At 42.5% G+C, this 26775-nt stretch overlaps 1 protein-coding gene across 3 annotated transcripts; it reads left to right on the forward strand.

Moving 5' to 3' along the window:
• On the forward strand, positions 1-26775 carry LOC115660003 (tip elongation aberrant protein 3-like). 3 transcript variants are annotated; one of them, XM_030580891.1, is made up of 8 exons: positions 1-1172; positions 16036-16302; positions 17317-17396; positions 17799-17877; positions 20167-20213; positions 20987-21107; positions 22630-22816; positions 26043-26775. In XM_030580891.1, exons 2-8 carry the CDS (start codon positions 16140-16142, stop codon positions 26062-26064), a joined length of 699 nt encoding a protein of 232 aa, XP_030436751.1. In that variant the 5' UTR covers positions 1-1172; positions 16036-16139; the 3' UTR covers positions 26065-26775. The 3 variants fall into 3 exon arrangements, with proteins under 3 accessions (XP_030436751.1, XP_030436749.1, XP_030436750.1); XM_030580889.1 differs by having other exon boundaries at positions 3-1172; positions 23488-26775; XM_030580890.1 differs by lacking the exons at positions 1-1172; positions 17799-17877 and having other exon boundaries at positions 16215-16302; positions 23488-26775.

Here is a 26775-nt window from a genome sequence, read left to right on the forward strand (position 1 = left end):
TTTCCAGCATTTGTTTGCTAGCGAGGATTAAAATGTTAACAGCTGTACTAGTATATCGCTGTAGATTTATTAATTCATCCCTACTTATTACACCCTGCACTGGTTACATTCATTATAGCATATGCCTTGCAAACCTCTCCGGCATGCGCTACCACGTTCACTTCCATCCCCGATAGGTAGGAGGGCCCCTGCCTGCCCCATGTGCCTAGTTGCTCACCTGAGGTGAGCCGTGCTCCGGCCAGGTGTGCGCCTTCCACCTGCAGGCACACGCCGCCTGCCCTGCAGTTCCCACACTCACGGCTGCGTCGGGTTTACCCTTCCCCAGAGGGGAGCTGATGCCCAGAGTCTGATGGGAAGCGAGGGGGCCCCAGGGCTGGGGTGCACGTTGTCCCATGGCGAGTGTTCCAGAGCTGTTATGCAGGGGTGGGGACCGTCCCGTGTGTGAGGGTGCGTGCGCGGGGTGGGGGCTGTTCCCGGCTGTTAGTTGAGGCTGCTGTCTCACCCCACTGCTGTCTGTTTGGGGGAGCTTTGATCCCCCCCTTTCCCACAGCTGTGGGTGAGGGAGGGGCCTCTGTCCCTCCCTCTCCTTCTTCCCCCCACTGGGTAGGTTGGGGAGGGGGCTTTGCCTCCTTCCACCCCCGTTCTGTGGTGTGTGCTCTGCTCCTAACCTGCTCCCCGCCCCAGTGTTTCTGTGAAGGGGGCTCAGTCCCTGGCCATCTCTGCCCCCTGCCCCCCCAGTGTGTCTGTTCAGAGTGGGCTCTGTCCCAGCCTCTCAGTGGATGTGTAGATTTGAGGGGGCATTTTCTCTCTGTCTAGTCCCTCCAGTGTATTTTTTTATGGGCACTGTGTGAGGTGGGTAGAGACTGAGGCTCCAGTTTGTGTGCAGTGGAAAGCTCCACCACCTGTGTGTAACCCCTTTGGGGTTGAGAGAGCATGGCCCTTTAAATCTTTGTCCTGGGGGGGGGAGGAGGAAGTGCAGGGGGGAGGGGGAAGAGCGACAGGGTGTGCGTCTGGAGCTCCAGGCAGAAGGGCTGCAGCCAGCGGGAGCGAAGCTGCCCAGAGTCTGCGAGGGACAAAGCAGCGACGCACGGGGACAGCCCAGGACAGGAGCAGCACTGGGGACAGACCGGAGCTGGACCCAGTAGCACGGCTGCCCAGAGCTGCATGGGGCTGTGAGTACTGGAGCTTGTGGCCTTGCACTGGGGATAAGGAGGGAGGCTGTAGCTAGTTAAGTGGGGAGGGGGTCTCTCTGTGGGGCTTTGCAGACAGCGGCAGAAGAGGGCCCCGGAGGGGTTTGCTGAGGGAAAGTTCACTAGCGCCGAAGACGACCAGGAACACCCAAGACTCACCACCGGACTGGAACTTTGCCCAGGACTCCTGAACTCTGAGTGCAGACGCACTGCTCAGTGTCTGCCCTTCCAGACTGTGCTACCACTGGGCCTGTGGGGCCCTGCGTTGCATGCAAGTCTGTTTTACCGCTCTCCCTGTCTTTCCCGTTGTTATTTTTCTCCATTCATCCCTCTGTGAATAAATATTTCCCTTTCCTATAGTCACTGTACTATTCCAGTATGTGTTCACTCAGGGGGGTTTGGAACAGATGTCCCTAGGGTGGAAGGGATTTTTCCTGCTGCATTCCTGCACGCGCCTTCTCTTGGCCAGAGCTGTCTGCAGAGCAGAGTCCATCTTGGCCAAAAGTTACACATGTCTGTGGGCACTGGAATCTTTGACTTTGGGGGATGGGGTTGGATCCCCTGCTTTGAGGATGTGTTTTGGGAGAGAGCCAGTTTGTGCTATGGGGGTGTTGCCGACTGTCATAAACAGATAGCTAAGGGTTAACGTCTCTGTCACCTGGAAAGAAGTAATCTGAAACACCTGACCAGAGGACCAATCAGGAAACAGGACTTTTTCAAATCTGGGTGGAGGGAAGTTTGTGTCTGAGTCCTTTGTTCTGGTCTTCTGTCTGATTTTAAACTAGACTATTCTATAAAAATATTAAACACAACAATTCTGGCCACAAGACAAACACTACAAGACAGAACATAGAACACAGAACATAATTCCTATTGTGCCAGTAAATGCATGGTATGTTGAATGCTGTTCAGCTGGCATCAGTTTTCTCTGGTTATCTGAAAGACAAAAAAACAGAGGTCTGCCCCTTCTGGGCAGATAATCATCGCTTAAAATATACAAATACCCTTGTTGACTTCAGGCAAAACAGAGGAATTACCCCATATTTTCTTGTATTTGTTTCATAGGCAGCCCAGGTTTTCAATGACATAACACTGTATACATTCTTCAGCTAATTCAACTAAATTGTTCATAGCCAAACCAAATGATTGCAATCCAATAACTTCTTTGCCTGAATTTATTTACAAACATTTCACAGACACCAAGAACTTTCTTCTTTAGCATTTTTACAAAGTTCAACTGCTGTTCCCTCCAACAACTACAGTTAACTTCTCACTCTCCCTTAAATCACTTGCTATCTCCCAATAGCCACTTTTATCAACCTAACTCACCATTCCAAGTCAGTCCTGGGTATTTGAAATCCCCATGCTTACACTTACTGACTCCTTCCTTCCACTACACCCTTAAAGTTTTCCAATCTCTCTGTTGCCTGCCCGCCTGGGCCCGATCCTGCTTTTCTTGCTGAACCATCCCTTCCATGGGCACCAACTTGTTCCACTACCAGTTTAGCTAGGAGGGTGGGCTTCTCAACTAGTCCCCACCCCTCCTGGTCTCTTCCCTTAAACATTTTTACTCACAAGACTACCCGAGTCCTCCCTCGTGAGGCTTGTCACCTGGACAAAAACACATGGCCCATTGGGCAAAGGCCATTTACTTAACATATAATCCAACCCCCTTTAGAGGGTTTACCCAGAGACCCATCCATCTGTCTGCTGACACTTAAACAGAAAAGAGAATTACACAGAGAGCAGAGGAAATTGTAGTCTAAGCCAGGTTTTTCCACTTCTATACACTGACCGCTACAGGGGACGGGACAGAAGGATCTCAATTCGACCTCAGAGCTTCCTCGCACGCATGGCTTCCACTCCGAGGAATTACGAAAAAGAGGTTCAGTTCTGCCCACGCTTCTAACGCCCAAATGAACAGAGCAGAAAAACAACAGTAACCGGTTAAACAGAACAGAACCAGAACCAGATAGCGTTTCCTTATCCTATTAGGGCTCACTTTTACTCATGCAGTTCTCAACATATAACACCAACAGTACCAAGCAAAGCAAACATAAAATAACAAGGGTAAAACAAATAGATGGTGTAAATTCTGCAGGGCTCCCCCCTTCTTAATTGCTCACCAAACTGTGACAAATTTTTGTTACCAGTCTATCCCTCATGTCAGGTGATCAGGCTGACACTACAGGATCATTGGGGGAAGATAAAGAAAACACACCATATAACTGAATTTTTAAAGCTCCATTAATAAAATAATAAAACAACAGAGTGTTGGGAACGCTCCCACATCACTCAGGAAAACATTAATGCCCCAAGCCCCTTTCATACACACGTACGTCCAGACTGGCCTCTTCTGTGTATAATGTTCAGAGAAGGGGGAGAGGTGGACGGGAGATTATCCTGTATACAGCTTGTCCAGAATTTCCAACATGCTTCCGCTCTTGGGAGGGCTGTTCTTTTACATCCTGGAATCTCCTGCAGCGTCTTTCAGAAATTCCAGTCCAGGTCGGCTGCCTGTGGCTTCTTTGGTGTCACCAAGCCACACCGGCTCCGGGGTCACAAAGGCACACTGTTGTCTCTTACTGGACAGTTAAGCTTTGCAAATGTAATCTCAGTTCTGTAATTTATATTGCCTTTGGTTCGCCTCTGTCAATTTTCCTTTTTCCACAGCCAGCTGGGGCCGAAAGCAGTTTTTCTTTGTACTTAGCATAGTCTGTGTTGATTCTTGACTTTGAATGCAGAGCAACTTTCTTTTTATCCCTGGTCCAAGCCGAATTTCAAATTAACCTGTTCCTTTCCTCAATAGACAAATTTGCTCACTCTGTGTCAGGGCTTTTTGGTGATTAAACACTCCTCTTAGATGTATTTGCAAGTGTGATTTAGTGGAACCAAATCTCTGTAGGGACTGTCAATTCTAAATAGGTGGGGGTTTTTTTAAGGGTAATACTTCCTAATCCCCCTTGCAAACCAATGTTCATAGTGTCATCCTCTCTCATGCAAAGAACCCAACAGCAATATTTGCATGAATAAGACTATTCACTGGAGAAAGGGCTTGCAGCACAAGTTCTCTCATGAGATTCACCAAAAGCTGTCATGTATATATACACTTCTAAACCGTGCCACTAGTATAACATCTGGCTGCCCAATGTGAAAAAACACACAAACAATACCATTTGCAATGGGAGTTCTGAGTGGAAAGGCTTCAGGATTGCATGCATAAGATGTTGAACATTATTTAAAAAATAACAAGTATGAAAAACAAACATGTTGGGATGAGAAATTGCTACAATTCTAAAGCTTTTGATTCTCTTAAAATCTGAAACTTTTCTGAAGAGCATATTAAAACCAGGAAAATTAATCAGATCGGTGCTGGGAAATCAGATTGTATAGTTCAATTAATTAATACTTTATTACAGGAAACCTGAGCTTCTGATCTGCTTGAGAAATCATGTTCTAGTAAATATACAAATCGCTATTTAATGATCATGTAATATGCATTTCCTGAAATTATTTATTTCCTCCTGTATTTCCTGAAATTGTTTCTTAATTTTTCTATTATGAAATACCAATGGGGCACCATTAATCCAAAAGTGTATTCTGTGCTATGGTCAACACTTTGTATTATTGCCTTCTAGGGAGAAAGCTCCTCTTCCCACACTCCAAGCTGTCTAACTCGCAGTTAGATTGTGGGGTAGGTATTGAGAATGAAGAGGCAAAAGGGCTCTAAAAAAAGCAGACATTTTTTGTTCTTTACTCCTGCTTTGGAAACAGTCATTTGGAAAGACTCTGAATTTATTTTTTTACTTAGGTAAAAAAGGGTGCACTTCCTTTTGGAGAGATTTTATGCAGATTTGCATGTGCATTCTGTGCATGGTTAACCTGTTGCCAACTGCAAGTATGTCTGGTTTTGGGTTTTTGTTTTTTTTTTTACTTGAATAATCTTCTGCTATTTAGAGATGGGAGAGTATCAGAAGTAAGTTGTATAGGTCTCTCTTTCCTTCTTTCAAATAATAACCAACATTTAGCTCAGCAGGTTTTGTTATCCAGATTTATTTAGGAGGAGAAGTGAGCATTTACACAAAGGTAAAACGGAGATCAGTATTTAATCCTGGGAACAATAACTGTTGCTCAGCAATGTTTCCACTATAGCCATTAATTTCAGAACTATAGCAGTTTTCCTTTGGAAGCAGCACTCAAAATGGAGATTATTAAGCACTCGTGATGGGCACAGTGCAAAGGCACACTTGCAGACAATGCATGCCCAAGAAGTTTACAGTTTAAAATGCAGACACTGATAAGGTAGTACTCACTGGGAGACCCAGAAGAGAAGGTGGTTAGAGCATTACATATATTTTCTAATCAAACTTTCTTTTCCTTCTTACACTCTTCCTTAAAAATCATGGGACGGAGAGCTCAGTTAACTGCTTGTGGGCCTGTCATCAGAGTCCTCAGAAATTATTTGAATTAGGAGATTAAGGGACCCTGATGCACTGAGACTGCAAGGTCATTTAGCAGCGGTGCCCCCAACCTTACTACGTGACAGGTCCACATAATCGTAAGCACAACCTTGTTTGGATCAAACAGATTCTACATATTTTAGTAAGATTTGAAGTCACCTGTACTGATTTATATTTTAAGTTCAACCTGTCTAAATATATACAAAACAGGCTGTTTCTATGTACAGTGTTGTCTATTTAAAAAACAAAGAAATCAGTGAATAAAATGTGTACCAGGATGACAGAAATCAGGAATAAACCAGTAAAGAACAAATTACAGTCTCCCTAATCACAAACAAAGAGTGCACTTTCTGAGTTAGTGAGCAGTCCAAAGTGGTTTCTCAGCAACCAGTTTGTTGAAGTTTGGCTCAAAGTCAGACACACTCACCTGAAGTACAGCATGCAGGTGGTAGTCTGTTAGGAGGTACCGCAGCTTAGACTTATTCTGCTTCATAACTGAGGAAAATTTGTTCGCAGATGTATGTGCTGCCAAAAATTGTACACATTCATCTAGCAAACTTGTGTAGCTTTTGAAAATTATCATTGGGCAACAGTGAGGAAAACTCCACCAGTTTCTTTTTGTGAAACATGTCTTTTAAATAGAAGTTAAATTGCAGTTCAGTCAATTTCATTTGCAGAGAGACAAGGACATTATCCACGTTAGGAACAAAACAGTTTTCAAACAGACGGATGTCACTTGCATATGATTTGAATTTGGAAAATCTGACCTCAAAATTCTCATCTGAGAGGTCTAGTAATTTTACCATTTGGGCACGTGGAACCGGAACACTAACCTTTTTCATCTTGAGTTCTTCATAAGAAGGAACGTTGAGATAGTGTCCCCTCTCTGAGGGTTTGTCACACGAGTTTCAGTTTTGCTTGAAAGTCTTTCACATCCGAGTACAACTGGGAAACAAGCCTTTCTTTACTTGCAACTTCAAATCTGAGATTGGTCAAATGGCATGTTAAATCTGTTAGAATTGCCAAATCTTACAACCACATTGGATCTGAGTCTTGAGGTACATTTTTAGACTTTTCATTCATGAACATATTGATTTAATTCAGCAAGGCAAAGAAATGTTTGAGCTCATTTCCATGACTAACCCAACATACCTCATTATATTGAATCAGTTTCCTTCAGGAATGCTTGAAAAGAGTGGTGAGTCAACCCATGTGCCCTGATCAAGTTTACAGTGGCCACCACAGTTTTCATTACATTTTCCAAGTTTAGAACTTTGCCTCACAGAGCAGGTTGGTGATTAATACCATGCAACACCACTGGCCTTTCAGCATTGCACAAATCAATCTCTTTATGCACCAGCCCAGTCAGTCCAGTCTTGTGGCCTACATGTTGATTCTAAGACAGACCAAGTTCCCTAATAGTGTTGGCAAATCTCCAAAACAAGTCTTCACCTGTAGTTTTTCCATGAAGAGTCTGGAACGCTGCAAGCTCCTCAGTGATTTGAAATGCCTCGTCTATTTCATGAATGAAAATTTAGCAGCTAAGCACTGTCAGTGATGTCATTGCTTTCATGCAAAGCCACTGAAAACATTTTTCAAAAATCGCAGAGCTGTTCTTTTAAATCTGCACCAATACCATCTTCAAGTAATGATCTGGTGAGATGGACTTACTGCTTCCATACGTTTCCTTTTGTCAGGACACATTTCCTCCATGACCACAGACACTTCTTTATGAACTCCGTCAGAAAAAGATTTACACTTAGTAAATAAGCAACACAGTAGCTTGCCTGCACTGCTGCTGCATTTTCTTCTTAGCATTTGCTGTAAACTTCCAACTTCTTTTTTTCCCAAAGATGCGATCTTTGCATTTTGGTGTGCACCTTTGTATTCATTATACTTTTCCTGTGTTTCATGTTGTAGTGTCTCTTGATGTTATATTCCTTCCATACTGCAGCTGTTTCTTTCTTTACAAATCAGACCTACTGATTTGTCTTGATGGGGCACAAAAAAGAATTAATCGGTTCACTTACCTTGAAAAACACAACATTCAATGTCCATGTTCTGTTTTTTGTTGGAGGCATTTTTGCATCCACCCATCAAATGTATTGTATCTGGGACAGGCTATCGCTAATCTGCTCATTTCCAAAGGCGTCCTCCTGAATTTTTATAGCAACAATCACTAAGGAAGTATTGGTCTGGTTAGCCTAACTCTGAGCTGCGAACAGAGTTATTATTTACAGGTTTGCGCTTATATGAAATGTGACAACACTTTTTTTTAATTAAACCCATTCTTTATCACATTTTCTGATACTTCCTTGTGTAAACTACAATGATGTAAACATGACAACAAAACGCTAATGAATTGACTGTTAGTATACTGTATTGAAGCAAGCTGCGGGCCTTATGAAATGCTCTGGCGGGCTGTGTACGGCCCGCAGGCTGTTGGTTGGGCACCCCTGAAATAGTGCACAAGAAACAAAATTGTAGAAGGCATGAATTCAGTTCAGCCCCCGTTTTCCATTTTTAGCCTTACTTTATTGACCATGTAGGTACTGGGATGTCTTCCTGTCTGAATGTTTGCACTAACATATGGAACAAATGTAGGTCTCATATAGCATTTTTCATCAGTAGATCTCAACACAATTTGCAAAATAGGTAAGTATAACTGTCCCAATTTTAAAGACACGTGAACTGATGCATAGAGAGGCAAAGGGACTTGCCCAAGGTTACCCAAAAGCCAGTAGCCAAGCCAGGAATAGAACTCAGGTCTCCTGAACGCCAATTCAGTGCTTTAGCCAGTAGGCCACATTACACCATAAAACATTAGGAACTCCAAACAAGCATCCAGTTGGTTAGTCCTTCAAAGTGAAACCTGATGGTCTTGCTAGAAAGAAAAGACACACTCATTCTTAAGCAGCGTCCTTAAACTTTGTGTTCGAGGAGTGTTTAAAAATGTTAATAAGGAAATTAAATTGCAATGTAGCTATACAATTCAGCGTACTTTGTCTAAAACAGACTAGCACATTCTAATAACCAGCTATCAAAATTGCATTTACAGTAGTGGTGAGTTTAGTCCCCTGGACTGCAGAGGGGTTCTTTAATGGGCAGCACTATGCTCACTAGTATAGTAGTTCAGGGCCCTACACTACACTACACTGCTAGTTTTTGTTGCAAATAGATTATTAAAAAAATCAATACGTAGGCAATAATCTGAGCATGAGCTATTGTCATCTCCAGAGTCCTGGTAATGCCTTATGCTGTACTGCATAGCTTCACTTTGTGCACCATACTTGTTACAAACTGTATCCTGAACTTTTTTTACATGTGAAGGTATGGAGAGAGATCAGTAACAGCAGAGGAAGAGAGAGATTGACATATAGGCAAAGGAGGAAAACCTTTTTTTTAATTTGAAATGTAAGGCAAGATGGATGGTTGATGTGAGTTGAAGAGATATAGGAAGGTGGTAACAGGAGCTGCAGAGAAGGAAGCTATTGCGCTAAGAGTGAAAAGATTGTATGAAGGGGCAAAGAAGAAGGTAGTGCTTAATGAGTAGAGGGAAGGAGCAGAACGAAGTAAAGATAAATAAGGGCCACGAGGTTTCCTGGAATAAATCCATGGAGGTTTTTTAAAACCAGGACAGACATTTTTAATGGGTTTGGGAAATGAATAGGGGACCCAATGTTTGAAAAAGTCTAATTGTAATGTTCCATGTGTGAGACGCTCTCTGAACGAGGGAGGCTGGCAGACAGTGATTAAATACTCAGAACTCTGCTAAACAAGAGCTTGGGTTCCAACATGGCAGTGAAATCTAAGATATTCTGTAGCATTTCAGAGGCGAAAACAAACAGGGTAGGTTGATTATAGGAGGTTGTAAGAACGAACAAAGGATTAAGCAAGTGGATCATTCCTGTCCGCTATTACTCAGCCAACGTGTTTACGAACATAGAAAGCCAGTCTTATAGGATCCTTCTGTGATCAGGATTTTCTTGTGTATTAAAGAGTTCACTAATCCTTGAACCTACTGCAGCATCAGTTTTCCTTTATTAACAGCGTAGGAACAAATGGCAACTTAACAGAGGTCCAAGTTTGTAGTTTCTGTGTCATTGTATGGCCCGCATCCTGTAATCAGAGTTATGGGAGCAGACCTGTGTGCCTGTGCAGAGCCTCATTGACTTAAGTATGGCTAAATATGGTTTTAAATCCTGAACTTCAGGTACCTATGTTATACTATGTGGATGAGCATGATAGAAATACCTAAATGTAGGTCTGAGAAACTGGCCCTTTAGAATCTAATCACTGTGCTTGCAAAGTGCCATCTTGGCCAGAGGAAGCTCAGTTGATCTTCTGCAGCAATCAAATCCTGTTCTGGAAAGCGGCTTCTAATAAAAAAAATTGTGTGTAACAATGTGTTGCTACTTGCATTGTGTCCTTGTGACCTCACCTGCATGGATGAAACTTCCTGTCTATATATGATAATAGTTGAACAGAAAGCTGATATTAAGAGAAGATACCTTGCTTCCCTGACACAAAGTATTTTTTTTGGAACAGATCCTCACAAGCCTCATTCCACTTCAAAAGATGGCTCATCCCAAGTTTAGGAGAGAAATAAATCTAAAGAAGAAATTCTTGCAATTTGCGGTAATTTGGATAAATACATTGACAGCTTTATCACTGCTCTGATTGAAAGAGGAATTTAATATGGTTTGTCCTTTGGGAAAATATTTTTTTAAATGGCAAACTTACCTGTTATTTTCACTTTGCTTGTTATGGGATTTTCCTGAAGCCTCTAGTAGAATTGTAGCTAATAACACATGAGCCTGTTTGATTATGTTGCCTGTGAAGCAATACTGAATGCCTCTGTTAGTTCTGCAAACAGAAAGATATAAAGAATAAGTCCTATTGCTAAAATGATCTTGAATGATACTACTACAGCTGTATAGTTTGAGTGAGGCTCAAAAACTTACTGAGCAGGTTTGAAAAACTTACTAAGCATCTATTAGCTAGAGCAGTGTTTCTGTGGCCATCAAGGGCTTTTTTTGTAGCCACGTTCTGCTGAGCAGTGATTGGGGGGGGGGACGGGACAAATCAGTGGCCCCTCCCCTGGGGCTGCCAGCAGGGGTTGGGCCCTGCTCCCCTTTGGAGACAAACAGCAGAGGAGCAGGCAGCCAGTGAGTTTCCCACTTTCCAGGGGCAGCAGGGTCAGGCTTCAGCCCTGGAGTGATGAGTGGCAGGCTCCACTGCATGGCAGTGGGCTCTGTCCCCGAGTTCACCACTCCTCCCCATCACCCCTGGCCCCCGCTGCCTCCTCCAGCCTTGGGCTGTGGCCGCCCAGCAGCAGGCTTTGGCTTTGACCCTGGGCTCACTGCCTCTTCCCCCGCATTGCCTCTAGCCCAGCTGGCTAAGCAAATCTACTGTGCAAATCTGATATTTGTATGCTGGTTAATACCACTTTTCACAGCAGAGTTAGTAGCTAGCTAGGAGGCTGTGAAAAGTTATATTAATAGACAAGTATCACTTTCCACAGCAGCAGACTTACTAGCTAGCAAGTGTAAAAAAAGCAAAAGAAACCACAACAAAAAAGAGAAGACTGCGCAAAGCACCTTATTTGTGCTGCTATTCTGTTTAGGTCCAGTAAAGAATAGAGACATCTTTGCATTATTTTTACTACTGAGTCTGCAAGAAACATTACAGAAATGAATTGCAATGATTTGGACCTGTATACGTGCATATCTATTTGTTTTTCCTAAAGTTAATTAAATATTTTAGGAAAAATTGTCAGAGCGGCCACCAGCAAAAGTTGCTAGCTGGACTTTCAGGCCATCAACATTTTTTTTGCAATAGCCCCATAGCTAGAGAACTAAATCACTGAGCTAGAAGTAGATGTGCAATTCCAGTACCTGCTTTTCCTACTGTTTGCTGCCATGCATAAGACTGATGGGTTTAGTGACAGTTTCACTACTGGACACAGAGTTATGAATACACCTCTACCTCAATACAACACTGTCCTTGGGAGCCAAAAAATCTTATTGCGTTATAGGTGAAACCGCGTTATATCGAACTTGCTTTGATCCACCAGAGTGGGCAGCCCCGCCCCTTAGGAGCACTGCTTTACTGCGTTATATCCAAATTCGTGTTATATTGGGTCACGTTATATAGGGGTAGAGGTGCAGTTCCATTGAAAGTTTCCACTCTTGTTAATTTCATTTTGCTGCCACTTAGTAAAGCTGTGAGCAGCAACAGAGGCAATGGAGCTTTCTGGCTACAGACTCAGATGATGTAATTGCTTTATATGCAAACCACATTCAGATTTAAATTGCCCCTCTGCTCTATTAGGATGCCAAAGGGCTTCATATATTGTACCTGGGAATAGCCTCTCTCACCACTAAGGTGCAGGACCTGTTTCACAGCACACAGTAACAGCATACACTAATAGTGGACAGTAAGTGAAGTATAGCCACAGTCCCTTAAGACTCTAAGGAGGATGTGAGATTAGCAGCATGTACTATTAATAAGAGCTGTCCTTTAGCAAAACACTACTGTTTTTCTACTTTTTTTTTTAAACCTTGCCAGGATAATTTTCAGGAGCAGAAGTGGTCAGAAATATGGCTAGTATCTTCCTGTCTACAGGATAGTACAGAATACCCGTGTCCACAGAAGCAGTAGTATAACACAAGGTTATTTATAGCATCACAACACACATTCAGTTCCTCAAAGTGTGAAGTGATAAATCCAAGAATATCCACAACATAACAGTAGTTGAAAGTCCAAAAATTATCCACATAAATGAGCTTCACCAGGCCCCTGCCTACTTTTGCCATGGATTCTGCTGTCTTTATCTCTCAACCAAGCAGACATCTCCTCCCTACAACACTATCAAGGAGAAGAATCTATATTTTAAGGGTAGGGTGACCAGATGTCCCGATTTTATAGGACAGTCCCGATTTTTGGGTCTTTTTCTTATATAGGCTCCTATTACCCTCCCCCCGTCCCGATTTTTCACATTTGCTGTCTGGTCATGCTATTTAAGGGCCCTTGACTCCTCCTCTTTCTCAACACGCTTTGCCCTGGAGAGTGACAGTCAGACCTTTTCTTCTTCCTCTGGTAACAGTGGGTGTCCTTCCTTTTTTGCTCTAGGAGCAGGTCCACTAGCATCATGTCCTGAGATCAAGAGGTTAAAACTTTCCAGAATCTGCTTTCTATTCCTTTGCTTCATCCTTAAACTGAACCATTCTAGTCTTCTAGCACTGAAGAAGACAGGTAGCTCTGACCGCATTTTCTCAGATGTCCAACCTTGGCACCATTAACAAAACATAGACTGGGAGAACTAGCATCTTATTAACCACTGACTTACTCCTTCCAAAGATTTTTCTTTTTCTGTAGTGGCAGCTCGCCTCTTCCATAATCCTTTACTTTCCACTTAGATTTAACGTAAACGTAAGGGCAAACTTTTGCATATGAGCGGGGGTTTTCTTTGTTTTTGGATTGGCATGTTTATCTTGGCAAACGAAGGGTTTCAGACCCATTCATCTAGTTAGCTTAAGGATATTTCCAGATCTTCAGTCACTGAAGAGAGTGATAACACATCCTCTTTTTTGCTTTGTAAGTATTCTAGTCAAAGCAGATGCCCTAAGAGTAGATTTCATTTAGTCCTGCAGCAGGTCAGATGGTTCCCTAGAGCACTAGCTATTTAGTATGCCTGCACACCTCTGACTACTGACTGATATTTTCAAATGTGCTTTGCCTGCTAGTCTGTAATCTGTAACCTTAGATTTCCACCTTGCCACTTTCTCAATTCTTGTCATTCTGGACTCTGGCCAACACCAAGAGTGTTGAAAAAGGCACAGTCAGTTTCACAATGGTGTGTCTTTTAAAACTGAACGGCTGCCACTATTAAAATTATCTGTGCTATCATAAAATAAGCAGCCTTAAGCATTAGCCATGCCCCAACAAGAAAAGGGTTAAAGCTTAAAAAAAAAAGGTAGATGAATGCTGTTGCTGTTGCTGTCTTTGCACTGAATACAGTGACATCTTGTGGCAAATTAGGTTAAAAGGATTATTTTGTTTTCACCAGGTCTACCTTGACTCCAGATGCCTTTGAATGTGGCAGTCTAAATTCAGTCTGGGTTACTTCTTGTGCGCCACTTTCATCTCTATATTTTATCCTTCCAATTTGGTATCAGACACAGATTACAAGAGGATGTAAAACAGACCTACCCACAGTCCCTGTGGTTTTATTTCTGTAACCTTTCCCAGACTAAGCCCATTGTCTGTTATTGCCCTTTATTTGCAATCTTCCAACCACTTTTCAATTCACAGAAGTCTTAAATTCAAACAGTGGTTTTAAAACTTTTTTTCTGGGGACCCAGTTGAAGAAAATTGTTGATGTCTGCAACCCAGTGGAGCTGGGGCATAGGGGTTTGGGGTGCGGGAGGGGGCTGTGGACTGGGGCAGAAGATTGGGGTGTGGGCTGCGAGGTGGGGCTGGGAATGAGGGATTCAGGGCGTGGGAGGGGGCTCTGGGCTGGGGCACGGGGTTGAGGTGTGGGAGGGGGTCAGGGCTCTGGGCTGGGGCTGAGAATGAGGGTTTGGGGTACAGGAAGGGGCTCTGGGTTTGGGGGGACTCAGGACTGGGGCAGGGGATTGAGGCTCAGACTTACTTCTGGTGGATCCCAGTCAGCGGCGCAGCCAGGGTGCTAAGGCAGGCTTCCTGCCTCTCCTGGCACCACAGACCGCACTATGCCCTAGAAGCAGCCAGCAGCAGGTCTGGCTCCTAGGCTGAAGCGTGCAAGCAGCTCTGGGTGTCTCTCACTCACAGGTACGCACCCCCCCAGCTCCCATTGGCCGGTTCCCAGCCAATGGGAATGCGGAGCCGGTGCTCAGGGCAGGGGCAACACGCAGAGCCCTGTAGCCCCCCTGCCTGGAAGCTGGACCCGCTGCTGGCTGCTTCCGAGGCGCAGTGTGGTGTTGGAACAGGTAGGCACTAGCCTGCCTTAGCTAGGCAGCACCACCTATGGGACTTTTAATATCCCAGTCAGCAGTGCTGACCAGAGCCGCTGAGGTCCCTGGGTGCTGAGAAAGGGGACCCAGTGCCTTACATGCCACGATCCAATACTGCGTCGCAGCCCGAACTTTGAAAAACACTGGGTTAGGAAAGGAAGATTTTGTGAGTCAATATATCAAATGCTTTACTGAAGTCCAAATGTATTATAATCAGTGTATTACCCCCTGTCATAAACAGATAGTTCAGGGTTAGCAGAACAGGAGTACTTCATGTCTCTTTTGACTGTAAAGGGTTAACAAGTGCAGTGAGCCTGGCTGTCACCTGACCAGAGGACCAATCAGGGGACAGGATACTTTCAAATCTTGAGGGAGGGAAGTTTTTGTGTGTGCTGTTAGTGTTTGGTTGTTGTTCACTCTAGGGGCTCAGAGGGACCAGATGTGAACCAGGTTTCTCTCCAATCTCTCCTATACAGGCTCTTATAAGTTCAGAATAGTGAGTACTAGGTAGATAAGGCGAGTTAGGCTTATGTTTGTTTTCTTTATTTGCAAACGTATGTTTGACTGGGAGGAGTTCAAATGTGTATTTGGCTGGAAGGATTTTAATTTGTACTTGTACACTCAGGCTGGGAGGGTATTCCCAGTGTCTATAGCTGAAAGACCCTGTAACATATTCCATTTTAAATTTACAAAGATAATTTTTACTGTTTTTTCTCTCTTTAATTAAAAGTTTCTTGTTTAAGAACCTGATTGTTTTTTTATTCTGGTGTGAGAGCCCAGGGGACGGGGTCTGGATTCACCAGGGAATTGGTGGGGAGAAAGGAGGGAAGGGGGAGAGAGAGGCTAATTTCTCTCTGTGTTAGGATTACTGTCTCTCTCAGGGAGAGTCTGGGAGGGGGAGAGAGGAGGGGGAAGGTGAGTTTTCCTCTCTGTTTTAAGATTCAAGGAGTTTGAATCACAGTGATCTTCCAGGGTAACCCAGGGAGGGGAAGCCTGGGAGAGGCAACGGTGAGGGAAAGGTTTACTTTCCTTGTGTTAAGATCCAGAGGGTCTGGGTCTTGGGGGTCCCCTGGCAAGGTTTTGGGGGGACCAGAGTGTACCAGGCACTGGAATTCCTGGTTGGTGGCAGTGCTGCAAGTACGAAGCTGGTAATTGAGCTTAGAGGAATTCATGCTGGTACCCCATCTCTTGGACGCTAAGGTTCAGAGTGGGGAATTATACCATGATACCCCTAATTGATCAAAGAAGTGGTGTTGCTGTGGAGTTCATTGACTGACATAATTTAAACAGTGTAAGTTTTGATGGGACAGGAAGAAATCAGGAACATTTTGTATCATAGGGCTGCATCAAAGTTCTGACACTATTTTAAATCCTCACTCTCATTCACAGACCCTACCAAGATGAGATTGGGTCCCTGACTTTTTGGGGGCCTCTCCCTAGTACTGCTGCCCTTTATAGAAGACAATGGATTTGGCAAGAACCCAGATGTAGGGATGAAAAGGAACACTGCAAAGTACCTATGGAAACCTGTACCACAGAGCAAGCCTCTTCCATGCGATCGGTTCAAACATGCTTGCAGCATCTGCAGAGGGTTTGTTTATCTTTACGGGGGTCGATGCAACAGCAGCCTAAGTGACTTCTGGCGGTACAATATAGGTAAGCCTGTCCCTCCACTGTATGCTTTGATGCAGAGTCACACATGGATCCTTGTGAAATCGGAGCGACTCCATGGCATAAGAAGTCTCTAGGCCACCGGCTCCCAAAGTTTAATGGTTCACCTGCTACCTTCTTAAATTGTAAAGTGAATAGATGGAATATCAAGTTCACATTCCACAGTTTAGGAATGGCAGGATTTGCCATATTGATTCATCGAAGCTGGTGTTCTGCTTCTTGCAAGTGGCAACGCTGAATGGTTGTGACGTAGGTGAAAAGCCCATAGTGCACCTAGATAATTATGCAATGGGGTGCGCATATGTTGCTGTTGTCATGACACACCGAAGCATAGGATTTGTTTTCCCTTCGTTATTTTAAGTCAAAAATAATGCTTTCCTTATAATACTCTGCTTCAAGTTACATATATTAAAATGCAGATAATGACTGCAACATTTTAGTACAGTAACAGAAATAGCTGGATATTGTAAGGCTGAATTATCAAATTTGCACCTTCCATTACAAAGAAATTAAAACAAACACTTTTTTTGTGAAATTCATTTAACACCCCAGTTTTGTGCTCCCCATTCTCGCCCAGATAGTATCAGTTAACTAGCATGAATCCCAGTGTTATGCTGACATGGATGCTTGTGGGATATCAAGGCTTTGGTGTACAATATATAAAAAACAGTAACAATTTTAATTCTGTTCAAACCAAGAGAGAGATACAATTGTTTGCCAAATAGAAAAGTACAAACCTATTTTGTGGGAGGAACTAATTCAACCTTCCATGCTAATAGGAAAAAAAATGGAGAATAAACAATTCAGTTAAAGTTGTTTACATTTTCACCTTCCCACACCAGTCAAGGGGAAAACTGTGTTTGATCCCAATATCAACTGTGTCTAATTTTGGAAGTGCGGGCAGAACCAAAGATGCCTCCTTCAAAGCATCTCATTTTCACTCTGCTGACTTCCATGTGGTTTGTGTGTATCCAGTTTGGCTCTCCTTTTGTTTCCTAGCAAGCAACGAATGGGAACAACTGGATTGTTCAAAAGATGGCCCAGAAGAACTGGAAGAACATTCAATGGTGGCTTATCAGGTGAGTTTAGATTAGTCCTGCTCCTAATAGATGTTTTTCTTTGGTGCTTGGCACAAACTGTTGAGGAGTGTTGCTATGCCCTGTGAAATAGTTGTCACCTTTCCCCCAAGATGTGGCTGCATTTCAGCGGTGATATCTGTATGTCGTTTGTAAAATGTTTTGAGGAAGGTGATAAATAAGAATTACTATATTATCACTGGATGATTTTTTTGCTACCCTTATACAGCACTCAAATAATAAAAAAATTGCTTAGTGGCACTCCTGTTCATTGGTTAAGACTGGCTGTGCATTTTGGGGTACTTTATTTGGTGATGGGGGCTTTGTCCTTTTAAAATTATTTTTAGATTTTTGTACTGCACTTGGCCGCCTCTGGATGATACACTAATATCATTGTGCTTGCAGGACATCCTCTATATTTTCGGTGGGATGGTGGATTCTGCTTTTATGCAGGCGAAGATCCCTCTCTGGATTTATGACATTGGTATGGAACAAGATAACCAGTTTTCTTCCAAGAGGCAGCAAAACAGGCTTGTTCAAATACACAGTAATTCCACAGAGGGTAATAAATAGTAAGGGTCTAGTTGTGTCCTCTGATATACATGTATGTACACATGCTCACATTTCCCTTTGGCTTCATTGGGAGTTTTATACACAAAACCACAGAGAGAATTTGTCTTAAAAATTAGGCTGTGAAACTGCCAAACAATCAATTTTTCTTTCCATTGGGAAATATTTTGTAGCAACATTTCTGTACTCGAGGTTCTCAGCATTTTCATCAGACTCCTTACTTTTAGAGTTTTATAAGTTGATCTTTAAGAAATTCTTTAGCAGTGAAATAGCAGGCTTAGAGATGAGGAGATTTTTTTTCTAAATTATGTCCAATGGTGAAGAAAACTCACAAATGTTTATCTGTTATGGGAGGAAAATAGTAACGTATTTTGCACTCTGAGGAACACATAGAAAGGCTGGCACTAGGGACTTGTCTTCACTACAGGGGTAAGTTGACCTAAGTTTTGCAACTCCAGCTAAGTGAATAACGTAGCTGGAGTTGATGTAGCTTAGGTCAACTTATGGTGGTGTCTACACCGCACTGTGTCGACGGGAGATGCTCTTCCGTCAACTTACTTACGTTTCTCATTCCGGTGGAGTACTGGAGTCGACGGGAGAATGACCTGCGGTCTATTTAGCGGGTATTCACTAGACCTGCTAAATCAACCTCCAGTGCATTGATCGCAACAGCATTGATCCCTGGTAAGTGTAGACATGCCCTAAAATGATCAAATAAGGTAGAAAACGACTTGAGATGAAGGGAAAATTGAAAACAGCATTTCTTAAAATTTTTCCTGACCGTCTTTAAAGATCAAATTTTTGTTTGTTTTATCACTGATTTAGCTCTAATAAAGGCAATGGGTCATTAATATTATATCCAATAATATTTTATATATTTCCCTTGGGAAATATTACAGTATTTAATTTTACATGCTGTTAAATAGTTTACTATTAATATTTCAATGTAACATTACATAAGCATATTATAATATATATTATATTATATATGTTAGTCTATAAGGTGCCACAGGATTCTTTGCTGCTTTTACAAATCCAGACTAACACGGCTACCTCTCTGATATGTATTATATATAGTTTCCCATGAAGTGCAGCATGGTACAGGCGAAAACTGGGAGTGAAGCCTCCTTGCTATTATTCTCTCCTGATTTCACTATGTGATCTTAGGCAAGTTCTTGCTTACCTCTGCCTCAGTTTCCCATCTGTAAAGTAGAAATACTCACTCACTTGGCTGAATTAATCAATGTTGAGATCCTCGGATGAAAACTCCTATCGAAGTGGAAAGCATCACATGAAATAGGCTTCCCTGAGTCATAGTACTAAATTGTCCATCAGTAAAAATTGGACTCTATAGAGTACTAGTTAAAGATTGACCTTTTTTTTAGAATTCCCCTTATTAAAAATATTCACTACCAAGATCTCAAGGAAAATGGAACTTTTGCGCATTTAGGTCTGGGCTACACTAGCGGGGGGTGGGGCGTGTTCGAACTAAGATACACAACTTCAGCTACGCGTTGAAGTATCTTAGTTCGACTTACCTGGCCGTCTTCACAGCGGCGAGTCAACTGCCCCGACAACTCTGCTTACTCCTGCTGAAGTGCAGTATGGGCATCAATTCAGGGATTGATTTATCGTGTCCAGACAAGACGCAATCAATTGATCCCCGATACATTGAACACTACTCACCCATCCGGCAGAAAGTATAGACATACCCTAAGACTACATTACAATGTTACAAAAGAAGAGCATTCCCCAGCAGAAAACTCAGACTTTTTATGTATAACATACAGAATTGCCAATGGTGATATTTACATTGACAAACCTTGGTGTAGGAAGTAGGGTGACCAGACAGCAAATGAGAAAAATCAGGACAGGGGGTGGGAAGTAATAGGAGCCTATATAAAAAAAAGACCCAAAATTGGGACTGTCTCTATAAAATCGGGGCATCTGGTCAGTAGTAGGAAGTATATAATACAGTCTAATATTTTCTTAGCTCAGAAAATGAAAAGACAACTAAGAGAAAGGCAATTACAATATGCCCTTTGGTAGCTCACGATATTGCTATGTTAGTGTTTCCTCCTTGCTATATGGTAAATATACCAGGATGCCACTTTTTAAATTGCTATTCAGATTTTTTTTTACGCAACAGTGTCCTCTTGTGGTCTTAGATATAAACTACACTTCGTTAAAACAATCTTTTTAGATTCAGCGAGATGGAGTGAGTGCCGGCACACAGCAGTGGAGATTGAGGTAAGGGGAGCTAGGGAATGGGTGAATCAAATGCATGTTGATTGCTTTAAAATGTGTTCCCCAAAACAGTTCCAGTCTAGACTCTTCAGGGATATGTTGCTGTAAAGTACACTGCTTTCTTTCCCTGCAATTTCAATAGCTGAGGTTTCCCCCGTCTGAAAAACCTGGATACTACCTACCTTTGCGAAACACTTTGATCCTAGGATGTAAATGCTGAATGTTATTACCTCTACTGTTCTTTTAACACTCAATCAAGAGGGCCAATATTAAGCCTGGGTTGCCACTTTACAAGAGGCTTATTCTCTTAAAACTAGGATTGTTTAAAAATATTGACGATATTCATAAACCTCCAAGTTTGATGTGTGCTGTTTTCACAAAAATCTGGCAATTTTTTCATTTCTTCACTCTAAATTAGAGACTTCTTTGGAAAAAAGTGAATCAGTACACACAAACAAAAAACCCACTCCTGTTTTTGAATGAAAACCTCAAAATGTAAACATTGACTTTTTGTTCAGCTATGGGATCAGTTTTCACATCAGCACATCTGAAGATTTGAATTTTCATGTTTTAGTGCAAAAATTAATATTTCATAAAATTCCGACCATGGAATCACTCAAATCAAAATTGCTAAGATTTTCACCCAGATATCACTAGATTTTCTTTTCTTAAATTGGGGGCAGAAAGTGGTGCTGAGATAAACCTACATAAATCCAGGATGTCTATGGCAAAGTTTGTTAAAGTGATTTTTCATTTCATTACTAAAATGTTTTCAGAGCATTGCTCCAGCTAACAGAAAGGGCCACAGCGCAGTAGTGTACAATTCCAGCATGTACATCTATGGGGGATACTTCGACATCAAAGGGATTTCACAAGAGTTTTGGGCTTTACATTTTGGTAAGTTAAAACTTCTCTTAAGATCTGATCCAATGCCCAGTGAAGTTAATGGAGAGCCTCCATCATGACTTCAGTGGGATGTGGATCGGCCTCTTAAGAAACCCCTTATCAGCAGGGATTGTATAGAAACCTGTGTAAATCCTCAGATTTTGCTGTGGCGGGCAGAATTTAATCTTTCATTTTAATAATTTTTTTCCCCTCACATTCTGATTGCAGAGAAAACCCATTTTAGGCTGGAATTAATGCTAGCAGGGCACCATAGTTCTGAAGGAGTCTGCCTGTTCTGCACTAGTCCTTTGGCTGAGGTCTCCAACACAATTTCAGAGAGTCCACTGTACAGAGATCAGCTGATAGCTTTTGCTGTCTGCTGTCATATTTTTCAAGTTTTCAAACAGGACTACTAAAAACCTTAAACCTCAGCTACAATGGTGACCTTCCCTGATTCCACGATTCAGTGGTCACTCTCCACTATAACTGCACTCATTCAAACTTCTCATGTAGACTGGGTAAGTTGCAAGTTGCATTCATCTTATCCCTGTTTCAGTGGCTTTGTGTGTCTACATTAGGGGTTTGTAGAGGTGCAGCAATACCAATGGCTTGTTACTGGTGTTAATATCCAGGGCAAGGCCTCAATGCTTGTTAGAAGTGAATCCATCTTTTGAAGGCCTTATCTACATCCCTATAAACATCCACTCTGTAAACAGAATTCAATTCCTGAATTAGAACCCTACTTTTAATCTGCCACTCTTCTCTGTAAATTGGTGCTGTTGCAACTGGCTTTTCAACTGGAGTCGTAAACTGCAAAGAAAGACAGCTATTCTCAATCTTGTGTCTCAAAGCTGTTCAACAGACAGGGTCTGCTCTGACAAAGTGTGTTCTACTGCAGAATTTTAAGCATCTCTAATTGCTCAGACTCAGTATAAAATACCACAGGGACCAAAATCCTGCATTGGCAGGGGATGGTTTCCATCTGCACATTTCATCACCAGCGTCTATTATCCTGGTTTGCAAACCAGAAAATCCCAGGCTCAGAGTGACTGAAAGCATGTGTCATCTAATGGCTGTTCAATGGCTTGTTCGGAATCAGTTGGTGTATCTGCATCATCCTGTGTTCCTCCAACCCATTGCCAGCAGAGGCACTAATGAGTAAGTGTGCATGACGACTGACATACCCTCTCATCCCTGGAAAGCAAAGCAGTCTTTCCAGGTCAGAGTTGAAGCGCAGGGCAGGGCAGGGCAGTGTTAGGAAGCCTGCAGTACCTGCTCTGTAAATAAATGCCTCCAGCGTTGCCCATCTGGAACTTTCATTAACACTTACACTTCAGAATAGGTTTTGGGTTTTTTTAACCACCATACTTTAGATTTAATATATTACCATGGCATCTCATGCCGGATTAACTTTAGGGAATGGAGAGGAAATGAAACCATCCTCACAGCTACATGTTGCTTTGTTCTTTAAATACGGTTGTTCTCAGTTATCAAGCATTCTTGATATCTCTGTAATGTTACCTTCTACTTTCAGATACAGGAGAGTGGTCAAAGGTATCTCCACTGTCTTGTGATGCTGGTCCAGGACCCCGGCATGGTCACACTGCTGTGGTTTACGGCACGGGCATGTACCTGTTCGGAGGACTGATGGGGCTGAGTGAACAGAGGGACCTATGGAAGTGGGACTTTACAAGCTGCAAGTGGTCGACTATCAGAACAAGGTAAACCTCATTCATTGTCATAGTAAATAAATTAGCGAGAGAAGAGTGAGGCCCCACCCATGGCACTGTATCCAGGCAAACGGCGCTTAAAGTAGAGGAAGTATTTGAATCTTTGAAAATGAGACAGAGGACTACGGAATAGAACACCTGGAACAATTGTTCACCCTTGTAACACACAAGAAGATCTTTGCAATTTCTATGATTTCTTAGGGATTTAAGCTAACTGCGTTGGATCAGGTTTCACTGTTCCTTGGATTTGAGTTTGAGACAGAGGGAAATAGAGCAAGGATGGAAAAGGTGTGGCTTCTGGTTGCCCTTATCTTTAATAGGAAGAGGCAGGCTGCAGAGACTACTGGGCCCAGGATGAGATCTTGGGATTTTAATCTAAGTAAAAACTGTCCAGATTGAGGGGGAGCATTGCATCCTGGGACCTCTTGTCTCTGTGGATCACCCTTCCATATCAAAAGATGAAAGTGGCTGCAGTCTGCTGCATTTTATATCAGGAAAATATCCTGGATCTTTGGGCAAGTTGCCAAGGCAGCTCTGAGCTGGACAAAGTTTTGATGCCCCAGGGCAGGCAGAAGTGTTCTGACCATCTCCTTTTCCAACTGAAATAATGAATATTCTTCTTGTTTTTATAAGCACTAAACGTTGCCTGTCCTTGTGTTTAGCCAAGGTCCTCCAAAAGTGGTGGGACACTCTTCTGTGGTCTTTCAAGACTCCATGCTGACTTTTGGCGGAGGGATTTCAAACTCTAGGCCTAACAACAGCCTGTGGAAGTACCATTTCAGTTCCCAGATATGGGAAAAACTGGCTAGTACAACAGAGGTAATTCTTTCTTCTAAAAGGTATCACCGCATCCTGGGAATTGGTGTTGGTTTCCAACTGATGCCAGGTTTCTCTGGGGCATCCCCCATCAATCACTGGTGTCCAAAAGGGAAAGAGCCTCAAAAGTTGGTGGCGGTCTCAAAGCAGAATGCCCATTTTCATGGCTACTTTCGCCAGCAGCCAGTACACCAACCATTCAGCAACGATGGTGGCAACGAGATAGAAATGAAGACCTTTAGCCAGCCTCTGGAGCCATTGGGCTTTTGCTCATTCCAAACCTCTTCAGAGGCAGAACTGTGTGCAGACAAAGCACAGAGCATATTTTCCAAAAATGAGCATTTCTCCCACCTCATCGCTTCCCAAGAACAAGCTCTCACTGCTGCTGAAGTTACAAAAAACAGGAGAGGAACTGACTGTCAGCCTGAGAGACCTACGAGCATGGCAGTTACCAACCATCCTGATATGCTGCTCCTGATTGGGGGCAAGCCCCTGTCCAGTCTCTGTGAAATCTCACTCTGGCAAATGGAGCTGAACAGCATTTAAATGACACATACATAAGAGAAACATTCCCACCTGCTTCTCAGCAGAGCTAACCAGGAAGTATTATATCCAGTGGCCTGCTTCAAATTTTGGGTGAAAAACAGTCTTCCTAATAACTGACCTGAACTTCTTTTTACACAATCTCGGTTCATGCTCTTGGTTTTGTGCGGTGGAGAGATTCCTACCCAGATCCTTGTGGGAGCCTCTTTTAACCCAAAATTACAGTAGATCCTTGCAACCCTCTCCCTAAGAACAACCGATTGAGCTCCTGATTCCACCCTTCTCTATAGTTGCCTTGTCTTCTGGTCACTTTCTAAGTCTTTTTCAAGTTGGTGGCCAATCCTGTGTACAGTCATGGAACCCTTTAGGTTAGAAGGGTCCTCTGAGTGGGACCTTCTAGGCCTTACAAGCACTATTTGTAGAATACAATGTGCCAATTCTGCCTTGACTTACACCAAGGCAACCCCATCAACATCATCGTAAATGGGTCAAAAGTTGGTCCTCTTGATAAATTAAGATTATGGTATTGGCTAATGCACAATTTTGAACACTATTTGGATGTATTTAAACATGCTACCGCCACAATATATTTGATTCATTTAGGGGACAGATTGCAGATGGCAAACACAGGTCAGCGTAGACAACTGTCCAAGAGTCAGACTGGAACAAAGGAAGAACATATTGTGAATGCAGTGTTATGCTGGAAGCTGTATTAATGGCTACCATCAGCAGGTCTGTGATCTGTAAACAATCACAGACCAGGTTTAAGCTCATGCATGTTACTTTCAGGCTAAATGGAAGGAGGAATTAGATCCTTCTTTACGTAGTGATAGCTAGAAGCAATAGGAGAATAGTGCATAGGACACTGGGCCATATGGTAAAGTCTGAGCAGGTCTGAGGGTTTCCCTAAGGGGCCCTCTTGCAAACACAGTGTCTAGAGATTATTTGGCAAGCTTTGTATGTGTTCAAAAGGAAAGTGAGGAGAGCCCAGAGAGGGAGAAGTGACAGAGCATGCTGCAGAGGAAGACTTGGGAATTGTTAATAAAGGAACTGCCTGTTTATTTCTACTGTGTTCAGGGAAACAGGACTTTGTGTTCAGTCTCTGTAATGAAACAAGATTGCATCAAAAAATATTCCTGACTCATATTACCAATTTATCTTTCTAACTGAAACAAACCTCAAGGTCCTGAATATGAGCTAATTGTCTGGGCCAAGTGGGCAGCAGTATTATGCTATCTAAATGGAAGATTTTGGGGTTTTGGATATAGAGACAGACCAGCATACAGCAGCCATAAAATGAGCAAATGAGGTCTTGAGTTGTATTAACATAGGGACTGACGATAACACCAAAGGAATTATATTGTTAGGCCCTGGTGGTACTTAGACCCCAGTTGAATACTTAGTGATGTACTGATCACCATGCTGCAGGAAGCATAGGTGGCCATGGAGAAGCTATAACATAGTGCTGCAAGATAGATCCTAGGACATGATCAAAACCTTGGACATTTTTTCTGGAAAAAGAGAGAGCTTTTAACTGAGCTTTTTGGTTCAACTAAACGGAGTGAGAAACTTCATGCTGACAGAGCTCAAAAATTGGGGCCAGAGTCAAGGGGAAATGCTACTTCCTTTCTAATTTCTGCTTTAATCCTTCAGCTCTGTCATTTTTAAAAAACTGTTTTCACATGCCTTAAAATAGCAAAGTGCATATCACACATTTCCCTTCTATAGCGAATGCAGAGAAAAAAAAAAAAAGCATCTCCATAGAATTCACTAGTGGCTCTCCTGCAAATGCTGGGAAAAGTTGAAAGGTAAAAGTACTGAATGTACATGCACAAGCTACTGCAATTTTTTTTGCTAGATGCTGCCATCTCATGGCCTGATCCTGAGGAGTTTAGAGCACCCTCAATTACCACCGAAGAATATTCAGCACTTTTCAGGAGATTCAGTACCTGGCAAGTTCAGCTATTTTTTCTCAGTTTCATGACGTTTTTAATAATGTATTTTTATGACCCGAAACGTGTACCTTGTAATGAAGGCCAAATGTAGCATAAATGAATGAGGTTCAGATATATGGCAAAAGTGTTTGGGCCCTCCTTTTATTTAGGATTTATTTTAGTATGTTTTAAAAAATCCCCCTCCATCTAGTTTCATTAATCAGATGTATCACTTTTTAAAATAGCGTCACAAAACTTCTGCCTTTATTATATCATGTATTTGTCAGCCTAGCCCACAGAACTATTTGATATTTCCATATAAATTAACTACGGAGTTATTTAACTTAATGGTTAATCTTTAGCTTCTCTTATTACTGCAGTCAAACTTTTAATGATACTGGCAGCAGTGTTATTTTAATACCGGCTACTTAATCCAAATACTGGTTTAAGGAGGATAATACGTTGAGAAACCATGGAATTATTTCAGATTGCTGTGAAGGCAGCTGAGGTGTACATTAATTCCTACATCTGGAAAAGGAACAGTTCTAACTACACCATCAGAGTACAGGAGAACCTCAGTGTTACAAACACCTCGGGAATGGAAGTTGTTTGTAACTCTGAACAAAACGTTATGGCTGTTCTTTCAAAAGTTTACAA

Source organism: Gopherus evgoodei, chromosome 11, assembly GCF_007399415.2.
Source record: "Gopherus evgoodei ecotype Sinaloan lineage chromosome 11, rGopEvg1_v1.p, whole genome shotgun sequence".
In the NCBI taxonomy this organism is placed as follows: Eukaryota; Metazoa; Chordata; order Testudines; family Testudinidae; genus Gopherus; species Gopherus evgoodei.